General features: G+C 44.5%; 1 protein-coding gene across 3 annotated transcripts in view; it reads left to right on the top strand.

Annotated features, from left to right (window-relative positions):
- The window catches only part of WDR93 (WD repeat domain 93), a 50008-nt gene that overhangs the window by 4983 nt on the left and 28470 nt on the right, over positions 1 to 16555 (top strand). For all 3 annotated transcript variants that reach the window (XM_047736958.1, XM_047736959.1, XM_047736960.1), the window contains exons 4-7: positions 1151 to 1215; positions 7318 to 7396; positions 9509 to 9624; positions 10804 to 10842. In XM_047736958.1, coding sequence (XP_047592914.1) covers positions 1151 to 1215; positions 7318 to 7396; positions 9509 to 9624; positions 10804 to 10842 — 299 coding nt within the window. The remainder of the gene's footprint in view (positions 1 to 1150; positions 1216 to 7317; positions 7397 to 9508; positions 9625 to 10803; positions 10843 to 16555) is intronic.

The following is a 16555-nucleotide window of genomic DNA, read 5'->3' as shown; positions in this document are numbered from 1 at the left end:
ATTAAGGTTAAATAACTTACTTGGGATGATGTAGAAGGAGAGTGGCACAGGCAGGATGCTGCCCAGCCAGCATGGACCCGGAGTTCACACCCTTTGGGCACTCAGAAATCCCGCTGCTCAAATAAAGTAGGGATCGTTTCTTCCCCTCAGCCTGAGGCTGAACCAGGCCTTCATGGGGACGAGAGTACCCAGAGCCATAGACAGTGTAGTGGAGGACAGTGTTTCTGCAGGAGAGTGAGCCGACCAGACTCGTGTTTTAGGAAGGGTGCCGTGGTAGGACTAAGTCAAAATGAGAGAAAGAGATGTGGTTGTGTAGTAGTTGGCTTGTCCAGGGGTGCAATTCTGTACTATCCCCAAATAAACCTATCTTCTGTTGGGAAAGAAAGACAAAGAGAGTGATAGAGAAAGAAAGGAAAGGAAGGGAGGGAGAAAGAAGGAAAGAGGGAGGGAGGGAGACCAAGAAGGACTGTTGCTTTCATCAAGGAGAGAAATGGTGAAGGTCTGAACCAAGGCACGGGCTGTTACAATGAAAGGAAAAATCATACTATAGTTTTGTAAGATGCTATCATTGGGAAAGTGAGCTGAGGGTTATAGGGGTATTCTTGGTACTATTTTGGAAACTCTTCTCTAAGTTTGAGCATGCACTTTTTGAGGCGGCTAGAGGGGGGATTGTTGAATTCAAGAGGAATTTGGTCTAAAGATAGGATTGTATTTTATCACACTGCGTTACATCTACTGTGTTTCACGTCTGTGTGACCTCAGTATAATACATGTGAAGACAGAGACTGCCTTGGCTGTCCCTGGCACATCTGTGGTCCTGCAGCAGATATCCTGTGGTTGTTTATTGGCTTAAGTTAGACATTCACCCACAATGGGACCTTTGCCTTTGTCTTTCTGGATTATGGGTGTCAGAGCGAGGTAGGAGTGTCTTACAGAGGCTTCCGGGACCAGAGGATGGGCCACGGTAGGCAGAGAGAACCCAGCAGCGAGAACAGCCTGAACATGTCAAGTCAGGGGTGGAAGAAGCCAGGGAGACTGAGAGGCCAGGAGAAGGCTTAAGGACCCGTGAGCACAAGCTGGTAATTCAGAAAGTCAGATCTAAAATTCCAGTTCTTTGATTCATTTGTCTGTCTTACCTTCTCTGTTTTAGGCATTGCTAGACTGTTCTATTTTTACAAGGATGGTCTTTTCCTCATCAAAGCCATCAATGAAGTGGTAAGTTCCTGTTGTTTATCCTAGAACTGGGCCAAAAGCTGTAGCAAATGAAGTTGACTTTTACTATGGAGGTGATGACACCTGTCCTAGAGTAGAAAGATAGAGACCCTCTGGACAGAGGGCCTTCTCTAAAATATCCAATTTAAAGACCCCCCACCAACTGAGGGCACATGCTGAAAGCTGTGGATTTATTTACCCTGTTTTGGGGAGAAAAAGTTACTAAGGATCTCCAGTCCAGAATGAGCACCAGACCAATATATTCAGCAAATACTTACAAGTCCCTACAATTTCCAGGCTGCTTCCCATCCTGTCCCCTTGCCTATGCTGTTCCCCCTGCTCAGAGTGCTCCCCTTGCCTCCATACCTACTGTATGTACCTCTTAAATTTCCCTCATTCCCTTACATTTCCTTTAAGAGCAGCTCAGATATCTCCTTCTCTGAGATACTTTCCCCAAAATGCCCCTAAAGACCCAATCTCTCCCTCCTCTGTCCGCCCCCATACAGAATGGAATCTCTGTTGTAGTATTTTCTCTACCTTCCATCCTTGTTTGTTTGTATGACTACTTCTTCTCTTGGATATAACCATCCTGAGGGCAGGAGATGTGTTCTTATTCACCCATGTTTCACCCACGTATCCCTTGTTCCTAACACACTGCCTGTCTACCATAGGGTCTCGGGAAGTGTTTCGTGAATCGAGGAGTAAAAAAAAGAGAGAGGATACTGCTCAGAGTAGATTTTTACCTGCAGTTTGTCTTGTAAAAAATACCACTGATGGGCATCCAAGCAAGTCAGTGGGGAAAAGAAAGTATTTTCAACAAATGATGCTGGAATGCTAGAGCGGAAATGAATTCTACCCTACTTTGTACCATATGTAAGAATCAATTTGAGATGGATTATGGGTCTAAATGTAAAGGCTAAAAACATTATCCTTTTTAAAGAAAACACTGGAAAATATTTTAGCCACCTCAGGGAAGGCAACGATTTCTTATAGCATTTTTAAAAAATTTTATTTATTTATTTGACAGAGAGAGGGAGAGAGATCACAAGCAGGCAGAGAGGCAGGCAGAGAGAGAGGGGGAAGCAGGCTTCCCGCTGAGCAGAGAGCCCGATGCGGGGCTTGATCCCAGGACCCTGAGATCATGACCTGAGCCGGAGGCAGAGGCTTAACCCACTGAGCCACCCAGGCGCCTGGGGAAGGCAAAGATTTCTTAGGACATGGAAAGTACTAAATAGAAAAGAAAAAAATTGATATTGGCCTTCATCAAAATTAAAAGCTTCTTCTGTAGATGGCACTGGCAAAAGAATAAAAAGACAGGCAGCGGACCAGCAGAAAATAATTGTGAATCACCTACCTGATGAACAACTTGTATCCAGAACATGCGATGAACTCTCAAGACGCAAACTCAACAATAAGGCAACAAACAACCCAGTTTTCAAAATGGGCAGGGGTTTTGAAAAGAAAAGGCGGTTCACCAAAGAAGATAGATGGAAAGTAAATGAGTTGCTCAGCGTCCTTAGTCAGTAGGAAAACGCAAGTCAAAATCACAGTGAGCTACCACGACAGGTGTATTAGAATGCCTCAAGTTCAAAAGAGTGACCATACCAACAGTTGGCAGAGATCCAGAACAGCCAGAACTCTCATACACTGCTGGTGGTGAAATACAATGGTACAATTATTTTGGCAGGTTTTTTTTATAAGTAATGTCTACACCCAACGTGGGGCTCAAATTCACAACCCTGAGATCAAGAGTCACGCGCTCACTCAACTGAGCCAGCCAGGCACCCCTTTGGCAGTTTTTGTTTTTTTGAAAAGTTAAACCTACTATCTGGGTGTTCCACTCCTTGATATTTACACAGGAGAACTGAGGGCGTATCTCCGTACAAACACGTGTATGTGAATGTTTATAAGCAGCTGTCTGTGTCCTAGCCAAAAACCGGAAGCCACCCAAACGTCCATCAGCATGGGGGGCGGGGATAAGCAAATTGTGGTATACACACACAATAGTATGAACCATTAATGCATATAACAACATAGATGCATCTTAAAATAATTACGCTGAGTGGGGCACCTGGGTGGCTCAGTGGGTTAAGCCTCTGCCTTCAGCTCAGGTCATGATCCCAGGATTCTGGGATCGAGCCCTGCATCAGGCTCTCTGCTCAGCAGGGAGCCTGCCTCCCCCTGTCTCTCTGCCTGCCTCTCTGCCTACTTGTGATCTCTGTCTGTCAAATAAATAAATAAAATCTTTAAAAAGAAAAAAAATAATAATTACGCTGAGTGAAAGAAGTCACACACAAAAAAAGTACACACCATATAATTCCATTTATATAAAATTTTAGAAATATGAACTAATGTAGTGACAGAGAACATCAGTTTTTTCCTGGGGTGGGGTGGGAGAAAGGTGAAGCGATGATTACCAAGGGCAGGAGGAAACTTCGGGGTTGATGGATACGTTCATGGGCTTGTGGGATGGTTTCAAGAGATATACATATGTCAAAACATCAAATTGTACACTTTAAACATGTAGTTGGTACATGTTATTATATCCCTAATAAAGCAGTTTAAAAAAATTAAAACTTCTCATCAAAAGATGCTATTGGAGTTCACTCTCTAGCAGGAGCTGACGGGGGGCCCTGAGAGCCTTGACCGGCCCCACTGGCGCCAGCCCAGTGACCCTCACACTCTAGGGGGAGCCACAGCTGTCCCCGATCAGAGTGACAGCAATCCTGAGCCGTGGAGCGGAGACCCAGCAGGGACCTCCACAATGCCCCCGCCCACACCACAGTGCCCCAGCCTATGCCACCTGCCCACAAGCAGGGAGCAGTGGCACCTGCTGGTGGGGACAAGGAGGTCATGGCAACAGAGGTTTAGGGACCAGTCAGGTGGTTCCATGTGCAGAACAGACACGGTTTCATCAGCAGCAAGGACACCAAGGAAGATGTATTTGGATAGCAGACTGCCATAAAAGGTAACCCCAAGAAGGGACTTTTTGATATAGGAGATGGAGAGATGGAAGAGTTGGACGTTGTTGGAGGAGAAAGTGTGCAGAGGCAGTGGGCATCATAGGCCCTGGTGGAGTTCAGCACAAGACAGTAAATCAGTGCAGAATAGAACCAGGGGGAACGCTGTCCATGTCTAGGGCTGGGCCTCCACACAACTACCCATGGGATTCCAGACTTGTGAGAGTAGGGAAAGGAATGAGGGGTCAGAGAGTGCCCCTGAAGGTCAGGCCCCACACCACTGGGCCTGGCACAGGTGACAGTCCCCACCTGCATGTGGGCAGAGCCCGTTAGGGAGCCCATCACGCTATGCCAACCCTCCCGTGCAGAAGGGACGAAGAGGGTAGATGAGCAGGGCACAGAAGCAGGTAGATCAGTGAGAGAATCTGTATCAGGGGTTGGGCCCACCTCACCAAAGACCCCCTAGAGAGGACAGCAATGAAGAGAAGGAAAATCAAGGAGATGACACCCAAGGTCAGCAGCCTCCTCAACCCTGCAACTTCTATTACTGATGCAAATGCCTGGAGAACCTAAGCCATAAGATGGCAAAGGGACAAAAGCAGCTGAGAATTCAGGTGAGGCGTCATGGCTCCCCAGACTGAGCAGGGCGGGACTGAGCAAATGCAGGCTTACCACCTGTCCCGGCACGCACTTCAGTCAGCCGACAAGGAGTGATCTCGAAAAATAAATATCCAGGGGCACCTGGGTGGCTCAGTGGGTTAAAGCCTCTGCCTTCAGCTCGGGTCATGATCCCAGGGTCCTGGGATCGAGCCCCGTATCGGGTTCTCTGCTCAGCGGGGAGCCTGCTTCCCTACCTCTCTCTCTGCCTGCCTCTCTGCCTACTTGTAATCTCTGTCTTTCAAATAAATTAAAAAAAAATAAATAAATATCCAGACTACACCAAAATAAGAGGTTTTTACACAGCAAAGGAAACCATCATCAAAACGACAAGGCCACCTACAGAATGGGAGAAGGTATTTGCAAATGACATATCTAATAAAGAGTGTCCAAAATGTATAAAGAACTTACACAACTCAACACCCCAAAACCAAATAATCCAATTAAAAAATGGGCAGGAGATATGAACAGACATTTCTCCAAAGAAGACATTCAGGTGGCCAACAGACACATGAAAAAATGCTCAACACCACTCATGATCAGGGAAATACAAATCAAAAAACCACAATGAGATCACCTCACACCTGTCAGAATGGTTAGAATCAAAGATAAGAAATAACAAGAATTGGCAAGGAGCTGGAGAAGAGGAACCCTCGTGCGCTGTTGGTGGGAATGTAAGTCAGTGCAGTCACTATGGAAAACAGTATGGAAATTCCTCAAAAAATTAAAAATAGAAATACCACATGATCCAGTAATTGTACTGCTGGGAATTTATCCAAAGAAAATGAAACACTAATTTGAAAAACTATAGCACCTCTGTATTTACTGTAGCGTTACTTACAATAGCCAAATTATGGAAGGCCCCAAGTGTCCACTGATAGATGAATGGATACAAAATATGTGGTATATACCGACTCAATGGAATATTACTCAGCCATAAAAAAGAATGAGATCTTGCCATTCGCAATGGATGGACCTAGAGGGTATAATTCTGAGTGAAATAAGTCAGAGAAAGACAAATACCATATTATTTCATTCTTATGTGGACTCTAAGAAACAAAACAAACAGAGAAAAAAAAGAAACAAATAAACTGTTAAATACAGAAAACAAATTGGTGGTTGCCAGAGGAGTGGGGGGGATGAAATTATGACATCCCAGGAATAAGAAGTGAACGAAAGATTGGAGCTGAAGACCTTCAGTGCTTGTATTTCTACCGTTGACCAGACAGCTAGAACTAGTGGCATCATCTATGCAGCATCTGGTTTTTATTTTTACTTAAAGATGTCTCTTTTTGGTAATACCAAATGGGTTTTTCGAAAAGTCTGGTTTTTCTCAATACACCTTTAAAGGTTTTAACATTGTTTCATATCTAGCCAAGTTGAGATATTTATTTGTTTGTTTGTTTGTTTTGGAGAGAGAGCGAGCCTGGGGTGGTGGGGTAGAGGCAAAGGGAGAGGGAGAGAGAGAATCCCAAGCAGGCTCCATGCCCAGTGCAGAGCCAGATGCAAGGATTGATCTCACCATCTGAGCCAAAATCAAGAATTGGACACTCGAGCACACTGAGCCACCCAGCTGCCCCTCACCGAGTTGAGGTTTTTAAGCACCTCATTTTTAATTTGTAATAAAACATTACAACTTGATTTAAAAAAAAAAAACAAAATGCAAGCACCTATTAATAAAGATCTTAATAATAACAAGTATCTTTGTTATTATAAAGATACAATTAAGAGGGGCGCCTGGGTGGCTCAGTTGGTTGGGCGACTGCCTTCAGCTCAGGTCATGATCCTGGAGTCCTGGGATCGAGTCCCGCATCAGGCTCCAGTTATGCTGGGAGTCTGCTTCTCCCTCTGACCTTCTCCTCGCTCATGCTCTGTCTCTCTCTCTCAAGCAAATAAAAAGAAAATATTTTTTAAAAAAAGATACAATTAAGAAAATGAAAAAGCAGGCCACAGACAACCATAAACATTGAGTCTCTCACCTGGCCTGAAATTTGAGCAAATTTCATACCAGGATTACAGTCAGTCTCTTCTTGCTATGGACTGAATGTTTGTGTCCCCACAGAATTCAGGTTGAAAATCCTAAACTCCGGTGTGAGTATTAGGAGGTGGGGCCTTTGGGAAAGGTTTAGATCATGAAGACAGAGCCTTCATAAATGGGATTAGTGCCCTCAGATGAGCCCCAAGAGCTCCCTCAACCCTTCCACCATGTGAAGGCACCTGAGAAGGTGGCAGGCAGGAAGTCTACAGACCAGCAAACAGGCTCTCGCCAGACACTGAATCTGCCAGATTTTTGAGATCTTTGGAAATCTTGGCTTTCTAGCCTCCAGGACTGTGGGAGATAAAGGTCTATTGTTTATGAGTCATCCAATCTATGGTATTTAAGAAACTAGGAAATACATCCAAAACCTTTAGGCAGGAAATCGAAATTCCACCATTCCTCTCCATCGTCAGGCTGACCTTACTCTATCAACCCCTCTCTTCTTTTCAGGATGATGCCAGCAAGCAAACCACCTGTGTGAAGGTGGAGATCTCTCAAGGAGGGGGTTTCACAGCCTTCCTCCTACAAGGTGGGATTAACCGTGAGCTGATAAGAAGGTTCAGATGTGTAGTCTCTTCCAGATAACCACCTCTTTTCAAACCTTTTATTTAGAAATAATTTACAGGAGTTGTAAAGATAGGTACAGGGTTCCCCTGGTTTTCCAATACCAACATTTAACGTGACCACAGTAGGTTTGTCAAAATTAATGACAAGGGCGTCTGGATGGCTCAGTGGGTTAAGCCTCTGCCTTCCGCTCAGGTCATGATTCCAGGGTCCTGGGATCAAGCCCTGCATCAGGCTCCCTGCTCAGCAGAGAGTCTGCTTCTCCCTCTGCCTGCCACTCTGCTTACTTGTGCTCTCTCTCTCTCTGTGTCCAAAAAGTAAATAAAATCTTAAAAAAAATTAAGTGATGACATCGATATAATACTATTAACTAAAGGTGGTGGCTTTTTTCTTCAGGTTTTGCCCGTTTTTCCACTAAATTTTTGTTTGAAGGCTCGATCCAGGATTTCATATTCTATTTAGTCATCGTGTCTTCTTAGTCTACTCCTGTCTGTGACAATTTCTCAGTATTTCTTTGTTTTTTCATGACCTTGACACTTTTAAAGAATACCAGTGAGATATTTTGTACAAGGTCCCCCAGTTTCAATTTGCCTGCTGTGTTTCTCATGATTCAACCAGGGTTAAGGATTTAGGGGAGATGCCACAGAGGTGAATTGCTCTTGTCGTTGTATGTCGGGGGTATGTGCCAGCAATATCACCCAGGTAACTGGTGTCTGCCAGGTTCCCCCACTAAGATACTGCTTTTCCCATCCCATACTTTGTTAGAAGCAAGTCACTATGTCCCGGCAACACTTAAGGGGAAAGGATTTAAGCTTCTCTTCCTGGAGGCAGAAGAATCAAAGAATTTGGGGGCATATGTTGAAACCACCACAGTAACTGATAAGCATGTGGGGGGAGATACTTTGAGACTACGCATATATCCCGCATCCCCTTAAAGTACAACCCACCAATTCTAGCATTTGTCATTGGCTCTTACCTGCTGTAATTATTACTGCAGAGATAGAACATCTTTTATTCAAGTGACTTTTAGCTTGATTTTTATCTTTTTTAAAAGATTTTATTTATTTGACAGAGAGGGAGAGACAGCAAGAGAGGGAACACAAGGAGGGGGAGTGGGAGAGGGAGAAGCAGACTCCCCGCTGAGCAGGGAGCCTGATTCGGGGCTCGATCCCAGGACCCTGGGATCATGACCTGAGCCAAAGGCAGACACTTAATGACTCAACCACCCAGGCAACCTGACTTTTAACTTTTAAATATTTAGACATATGGTATACGGGCCTCTATGTTCTTGCCACAGGTCCCTCGGATGTTAAGAGCTTGGGGAAAGTATATACTTCAGAGGAAGCTTTTATACTCTGTCCTGTTTCCTAGGCCCCAACAAAGTACCACAAACCCGGTGGTTCAAAACAAGACAGTCATTCTCTCCCAGGACTAGAGACTAGAAACCTGAAGTCCAGGGGTCCAGATGACTGCGTGTTAAAGGAAACACTTAGCTAGAGCCCCAAACCAAGGGGAAGTGGCCCTTCCCAGGTTGTCAGGTATTGGGTCTAGAAGCTCAGTGTGTTTCCATGACAAGTTAAAGCCTCACTCCAAGGTAGTCCTTGGTGATCATTTCCTCAAATATCAGAAGAATGCTCTGGAGGGAATCTCTCCCAATTGCAGCCTCAGCCATCCCCTCTCAGTCATGGCTTCTGTGTCATACCGCCTTCCTCCCCTGACAGGAAAAGCAGTATGACAAAATGTCTGTGTAATTTACCTCTTGGAACCTAGCAAAAGACAGGGGGACTGGGCAGAGGCGACAGCTTGGTTAAAAACCGTAATACCAGTGCTGTGAGGGTAAGGAGCCTGGCTTCCTTCAGAAGGCAGTGGCCTGAGGGGAGAGGCCCTACAGCTCCCCGGGAGTGAGGACTGTCAGCGACCCATGGCAGGACCACGGCTCCCTCGGTCTGCCCAAGTCTCTGTTCCAAGGGTACCTGCTGGGCCCCACGCTGGGGGTTCTGAGAAGACAGGCCTTTCCTCAGGGGAAGCTTGTCACCTACTCACAGTTGCTCAATGGCACCTTGGTTTCCCAATGCAGGAGCTGGGGACACTTGGCTGGATGTGTACAAATTGCCCAAGGAGTCTTGGCTCAAGGAGGTGGAGCACCCCCAACCGGCTCTAAATCCGAAGAAGAAAGTCAGACAGCCACAACCGGTAGGAAAGGCCCCTGTTTCCCACTGATGGGTTTCTCCCTCCCCTTGACCCACATCTAGCCTAAATGCCCCCTGGAATCAGGACAAATGGGGCCTTATGGAGGCGGCAAGAGAGGACAGCAGGCACATGGACCCATGACTCCAAAATTGATTTGCTTTGGTTAAAATAAGATATTAGGGGCGCCTGGGTGGCTTGGCTAAAGCCTCTGCCTTCGGCTCAGGTCATGATCCCAGGGTCCTGGGATCGAGCCCCATATCGGGCTCTCTGCTCAGCGGGGAGCCTGCTTCCCCCTCTCTCTCTGCCTGCCTCTCTGCCTACTTGTGATCTCTCTCTCTCTCTCTCTCTCTCTCTCTCTCTCTCTCTTTGTCAAATAAATAAACAAAATCTTTAAAAGAAAAAAAAGATATTAAAAAGTAGAGGTGCCCTCAGTAGTGGGAGCCTCACTCTCTTTCTCATCTGAGAGGTGCCTCTCCACCAAGACCACTCCCAGGCATTTCTCTGGGAGAACGGTCTTTTATCCTGATTCCTGCCTCCTCGGTCATTTTATCCCCCCCCACTCTGGGCTGAAATAATCCTTTCATGCCTCACTGCATTTCCCAGATTATGGTATAAACAGGTTGTTCTCAATATATAGGAATACATATGTTCTTCATATTATTCTTAGAAAGTAGGAGCTCTACCATTTCAGTCTATTTTTTTGTTTTTTTTTTTAATAATCTCAATGCCCAACATTACTTCTGTTCATTCATATTTCTTTTTTTTTTTTAAGATTTTATTTATTTGATAGAGAGAGACAGTGAAAGAGGGAACAAAAGTAGGGGGAGTGGGAGAGGGAGAAGCAGGCTTCCCACTGAGCAGGGAGCCTGACGCGGGGCTCGATCCCTGGACCCTGGGATCATGACCTGAGCTGACGGCAGACTTAACTTAAGGACTGAGCCACCCAGGGGCACCCGCATTCATATTTCTTCCTCTCACTATTTCCAGTCTCCCCTCCTGCATCCTAAGACCTTGGACAGCAGGGGATCCTGTGTTAAAATCCTGCGGGCCAGGCAACCACGCAAATATCAGTCGTCTGTGTCTGCAGGATGCGTTTACTACTGACGACAGTAACAGGGAGAAAGAGAATAAAGCGGGGGACAACAGGCCTATCGTGACTTAATTTCTCATTTTTCTCCTCAGAATCCTCTTGAACCTGTGACTTCAGAGGATTTAGAAACGGTAAGGAACTTTAAAGAAAATCTGCAGGGAAATTTAGGTTGCATGCCACAGATTTTTATTTTGACTGAAAATGTGCTTTAAATACCAAGTATCCCAGGAAAATGTTCCAGTAGGGCACATTTTCAGATTCTCTGTAACTCAACTTCGTACCTCATATCCACAAAAGACAGGCCCCTATCCTTGAGGATCATTGCCCCGAGTCGTTTGTCCAGAGATGCGTTTCCATGACGATAAGGGAGGTGAAATTTTAGGCCCCTCTCCTGTATGGCCCCTTCCAAGGCCCTGCAAGGGACCCTAACAATGTATTCACATGGCCACGTAGTCTTGTAAAATTGGCAAAAGTAACATTTTAACCACAGCCGCTTAAGACCACTGTCTTCACTCCTTCTCCCCCTGTCGCCATTTACTCCATATTGGGTGGTATTAGGATGGCCATGGGCATTTTGTGTTCAAAATTTTGTGTTCTCTTTTTCATAGAGGCCCCCAAATTATATACCCTCAGGCCCCATGAGGCCTGGTTTGTTCCTGCCTTAATAACAGCCCAGTCCCCCAAGCCAGGTTTCCTGAGGGGTTTCATCTTCGTACCTCAGGGGACGAGTGGCTTCCCAGGAGCTTCCCGGCTCTCCCTTTGAGGCCAGGAGCACACCGGGCTTTCCAGAGGCTCTGCTCTTGGGAGGACCCAGGCTAGCCAGTACAGAAGAGGTCACCTCCACATGGAAGTCTCTCGAAAGCCCTCTCTTCTCCCCCTTTTTAAATTACATTATGCTTCAAATTATACAAACAGGTGAACCTGTCACTCTGGAAAAAGCCAGGTAATTCGGAGACAGCAGCTGTCTCCACAGGTCCTCACCGTTATTAGCCTGATGTGTGTTTCCTCGATCTTCAGTGTGTATCTAGCTTCTTACATGCATTTATCTTAAAAAATATATAGTTTCGTTTTATGGGAATGTCTTTTCTATGGGAAATTTTTTCTATTTTTTTTTTTTTGTTTTGTTTTATGAGAATTTCCTATACTTTTTATATTTTCTTACAACTTTGCGTTTTTTTGTTTTGGGGGGTGTTTGGTTTTTTTTTTTTTTTTTGCAAAGTTTTTCAACATCAACTAAACCTACCTTGTTCTTTTGACCTCTTGTGTTCTGTTCCATATTATGGATATACCACAGTTTATTTGGGGTAGGAGTCTATCGATACTGAAGACATTTCCACTTTGTGGCTTTTACATTATACAGTGAAAAACTTTGTCAATTCTTTGTATACCTGGGTGCTTCTGAGCGTTCAGGCACGTGCATTTTTAGTGTTAATGTAGATACTGCTAAGTTGCCTCCCCAAAGTGGCATGACAATTTACTTTTAACCAATTTCTCCACAGCCTCTCTGACCTTGCTATTATCCTTTTGTTTTTGTTTTTTGTTTTTACAAACTGGTGGAACAAAATGACATCTTGTGTAATTTTCATTGATCTCCATATTTTTTATTGGCCTTATTTACTGAGATTTTCTTTGAATTGCCTGCCTATATAGTTTGCTTGTTACATATTTGCTTCCAATTTGTTAATTCCATTTCTCCATTGTTTGTGTGCTTTTCTGTTGTAAAGAAGTTTTGGGGGCACCTGGGTGGCTCAGTGGGTTAAAGCCTCTGCCTTCGGCTCAGGTCATGGTCCCAGGGTCCTGGGATCGAGCCCCACATCTGGCTCTCTGCCCAGCAGGGAGCCTGCTTCCTCTTCTCTCTCTCTGCCTGCCTCTCTGCCTACTTGTGATCTCTGTCAAATAAATAAATAAAATCTTTAAAAAAAAAAAAAGAAGTTTTAGGTTTGGGGTGCCTGGGTGGCTCAATCAATTGGGCATCCAACTTGATTTTGGCTCAGGTCACGGTCTCAGGGTCATGAGATCAAGCCCCACTTGGGGCGCTCTCTCTCTCTCTCTCTCCCTTCTTCTGTTCTCCCCACTGCATGTGAATGCACACACACACACTCTCTCTCTCTCAAAAAAGGGGGAGGGGAGAAGTTTTAGGTTTGAATATAGTGAGAATTTTCTATCCTTTTTTTTTTTAATATTCATTCTACTGAAGAAGGCTTTCTCCTCTCGAGGTTATAAATAAGTTCTCCTGTGGTTTCATCTAATAATTTCAAAATTTTGTTTTTGACATTTCACTCTAATTCATAGAGGAGAGTGTCTTTTGTGAATGGAGTGAGAAGGGGGTCACTTTTATCTCTTTTTTCCAAATAGCCAATTATCACACAAATATCCTTGAGTAATTCATCTTTTCCCATTTGTTTTGAAGTGTGATCTTTTATCATTCTTCTATATACTTTTATGCTCTTTATCCTGTCCCATTACAATATTCATCTACCTCCACCAGGACCTACTGAACTTTGGAGCAAAACTTCCAGGGTTCTAATCTCATCAATGCCACCCAGTTTTTTTCTGTTCTATTTTCCATACTTTTGTTGTTGTTCACCTTTTGGGGAGAGCTCATTGGCTCAGTCTCTCCACTCTCTGAGTTTTTCATTTTTGCTATCGTATTTTTATTTACAAGAGCCTCCCTTTTTTCTCTGATTGTTTATTTGATAAATACTATGCCTTCCCTAAAAACGTTTCTAATTGTTGGTGTTTCTTCTCCATGTTTGGTCTCTTTTCCCCAAGTTGCTTTTTTTTTCCAATTTGTTTTGGTCTCTGTCTTTCCGAAGAGATGCTCTCCTCACTGCCTGGTGGTAGTTGGCTCTCTACTCGTAAGAGTGGGAGTCATGGGGAAACTGACAGGATGCCAGGCTTTGGGCGTGGGTGGGGCTGGTTGACTGTGGTTTTGCTAAAGAGTGCCCCAACTGGGTTTTAGTATTGGGAAATGCTCAAGTCAGTGTTTGGAGAATACAGGTCTCTCCTGCGATCTGAAAGGAGAGCATTCCTATGAAACCTTTCCTAAGCCAAAATGGTGTAAAGTGAAGAAGGGATTACCATTAATTTATATCGAAAAATTTTTGAGCATTCCCAGACTCCCAAAATAACCTTAGGCTTTTCTTTTTCTTTTTTTTTTTTCTAAAGATTTTATTTATTTATTTGACAGAGAGAGATCACAAGCAGGCAGAGAGGCAGGCAGAGAGACAGGAGGAAGCAGGCTCCCCGCTGAGCAGAGAGCCCGATGCGGGACTCGATCCCAGGACTCCGAGATCATGACCTGAGCCGAAGGCAGTGGCTTAACCCACTGAGCCACCCAGGCGCCCCACCTTAGGCTTTTCTGATATCTTAGAACACATCTTGCTAATGTATATATAAAATAAAATGACATGGGGACGCCTGGGTGGCTCAGTGGGTTAAGCCTCTGCCTTCGGCTCAGGTCATGATCTCAGGGTCCTGGGATCGAGTCCCGCATCGGGCTCTCTGCTCAGCGGGGAGCCTGTTTCCCTCTCTCTCTCTCTCTCTCTCTCTGCCTGCCTCTCTGTCTACTTGTGATCTCTCTCTCTCTGTCAAATAAATAAATAAATAATCTTTAAAAAAATAAATAAATAAAAATAAATAAAATGGCATGAAGTACAGATGCTCACAGACACAGTCAAAAGCTATGGTTCATGATGCCTACATGCTGGGTGTAGCTCCCAGGGAAGGATTTGCAGGGGTGGGGGTGAGGTGGACCTACCCTAAGCAGGTGCTGGGTGCCTCTCTAACTGCAGCTCTCACCTGAATTGCGGAGGCTCATGGGAAGACACCTTGGGGGTGGGGGTGGGATGACATGTACATTCAGTGTGTCAACTTTAACTTCATTCTGTTGGCTCCATGGAGATAGGGAGTCTAAGAAAAACCTAGCATCAGCTTTGGTGGCTGTGTCTCTTGGGGGTGGTGATGTTCAGGAGTGGTGTCCTGGCTACATTTTCACCGCCTACCCTCTTCCCTCGGTTCCTTCCAATTTTCTGAATAAGGAATAAATTTAATTCCTTCCAGTTTTCTGAATTAGGAATAAATACTTGAATGCTTCTTAATGAGATTTTCAACCAGGGGTGCGTGGGTGGCTCAGTTGTTTAAGCCGCTGCGTTTGGCTCAGGTCATGATCCCAGGGTCCTGGGATCGAGTCCCACATCGGGCTCCTTGCTCAGCAGGGCGCCTGCTTCTTCCTCTCTCTCTGCCTGCATGCTCTCTCTTTCTCTCTCTCTCTGACAAATAAATAAATAAATAAATAAATGAAATCTTTAAAGAGATTTTCAGCCAATCCTGTTTCTGGCCCACTGGCAGTTCACTCAAGACACCTGGAGCTGCCATTTTCTCGAGTCTTAGAGTGTTTGTGGTATAAATTGGATGGCTCCCAGGCTTTCTCCCCTACTGGTTCAGACCTGACATTCTTGGGCCTGCTAAATCATTTAGCCACCTGCTATCCAACTTCAAAATTTTCTTGCTTTTGTCTCCTTTTTATTCTTATTCCTTATGAGTTTAGTCCTTTTTGAAAAAGCACCTTTTTGTCATTTTAATGGGGTTTCAGGAAGGAGAGGTGTTAAGTGTTAAATGTGGACACTACCATCTGTATTTTTTTTTTAAATATGTTATTTATTTATTTGACAGACAGAGAGAGAGCACGAGTAGGCAAAGAGGCAGGCGGGGTGGGGGGGGGAGGAAGCAGGCTTCCCGCTGATCAGAGAGCCCGATGCGGGGCTCGATCCCAGGACCCTGAGACCATGACCTGAGCCGAAGGCAGAGGCTTAACCCACTGAGCCACCCAGGCGCCCCTACCATCTGTATTTTCTAGCATGTTCGTGCTAGTCTGTGGCTGTATCAGTATTCATCAGGTCCTTAGTTACAGCAAAGAAACTGGAAGAATATCAAGTTTCAGAAAATTGGAAGGAATGCTACTGATTTTTGTATATTGATCTTGTATTTGAGTGAGGTCGGCAAAACCTAGATCCTGGCAGGTTCATGCAAGCACAGAGTGGGCACCTAAGAGTGAGCGTCTCCTTAAATTTCGTACTTTACTTCCTTCACCTGAGTCTCAGGACCCTTGGCCTCTTTACTGAAGTTCTAATGGTCTGTCAGCTGAAACTGTTGGATTTTCTAGCTAGACAATCATAGACAATCCTAACGGTAGATAATGACAGCTTTCCCTCTTTCAAGTATTTTTCCTATTTATTTTTTGTTCTTGCCTTGTTCTATTGTCTAGGAGCTCTAGTAAAATGTTGAATAGTCGTGGGGACAGTACACTATCCAGGACCCAACGGGGACACTCAAGTGTTTCACCATTTTGCATGAAGCTTACTAAAGGTGTTTGACATAAATACCCTTCTGCAAGTTAAGCATGTGTCCCTCCAGCCTTTGTTTGCTAAGAGTTTGTTATTGTTCTTTTTTTAAATTAGGAATAGATATCGACCTTCATCAAATACTTCCTCCTCATCTTTTCAGAGTTTTTCTCCTTTAATCTACTAATGCAGTGGATTGCATTAATAGATTTTCTAATGTGGAAACATTCTTCCTTCCATTCTTGGGTAATCCATACTTGGTAATAATTCATTTAATTGCACTGTCAGTTTGCTTTGCTGATATTGAAGTCCTAAATAAGATATTAGCAAAGCAAAATGATAGTTTGGTGTTCATAGAGTATCCATGTTCAAACATGAGATTGGCTTGTAGAGTTTTTTTTTTTCCTTGTGGTTTTCTTATCAGCATTTGGTATTAGTATTATCCTAGCCTTGTAAAGAAAGCTGGATGTTTCTTTTTTTACCCTCTAGGTCTAAATAAGTC

The sequence above is a fragment of the Lutra lutra genome, chromosome 7 (genome assembly GCF_902655055.1).
Source record: "Lutra lutra chromosome 7, mLutLut1.2, whole genome shotgun sequence".
NCBI classification, from domain to species: Eukaryota; Metazoa; Chordata; class Mammalia; order Carnivora; family Mustelidae; genus Lutra; species Lutra lutra.
This window is presented reverse-complemented; position numbering and strand designations above follow the sequence as displayed.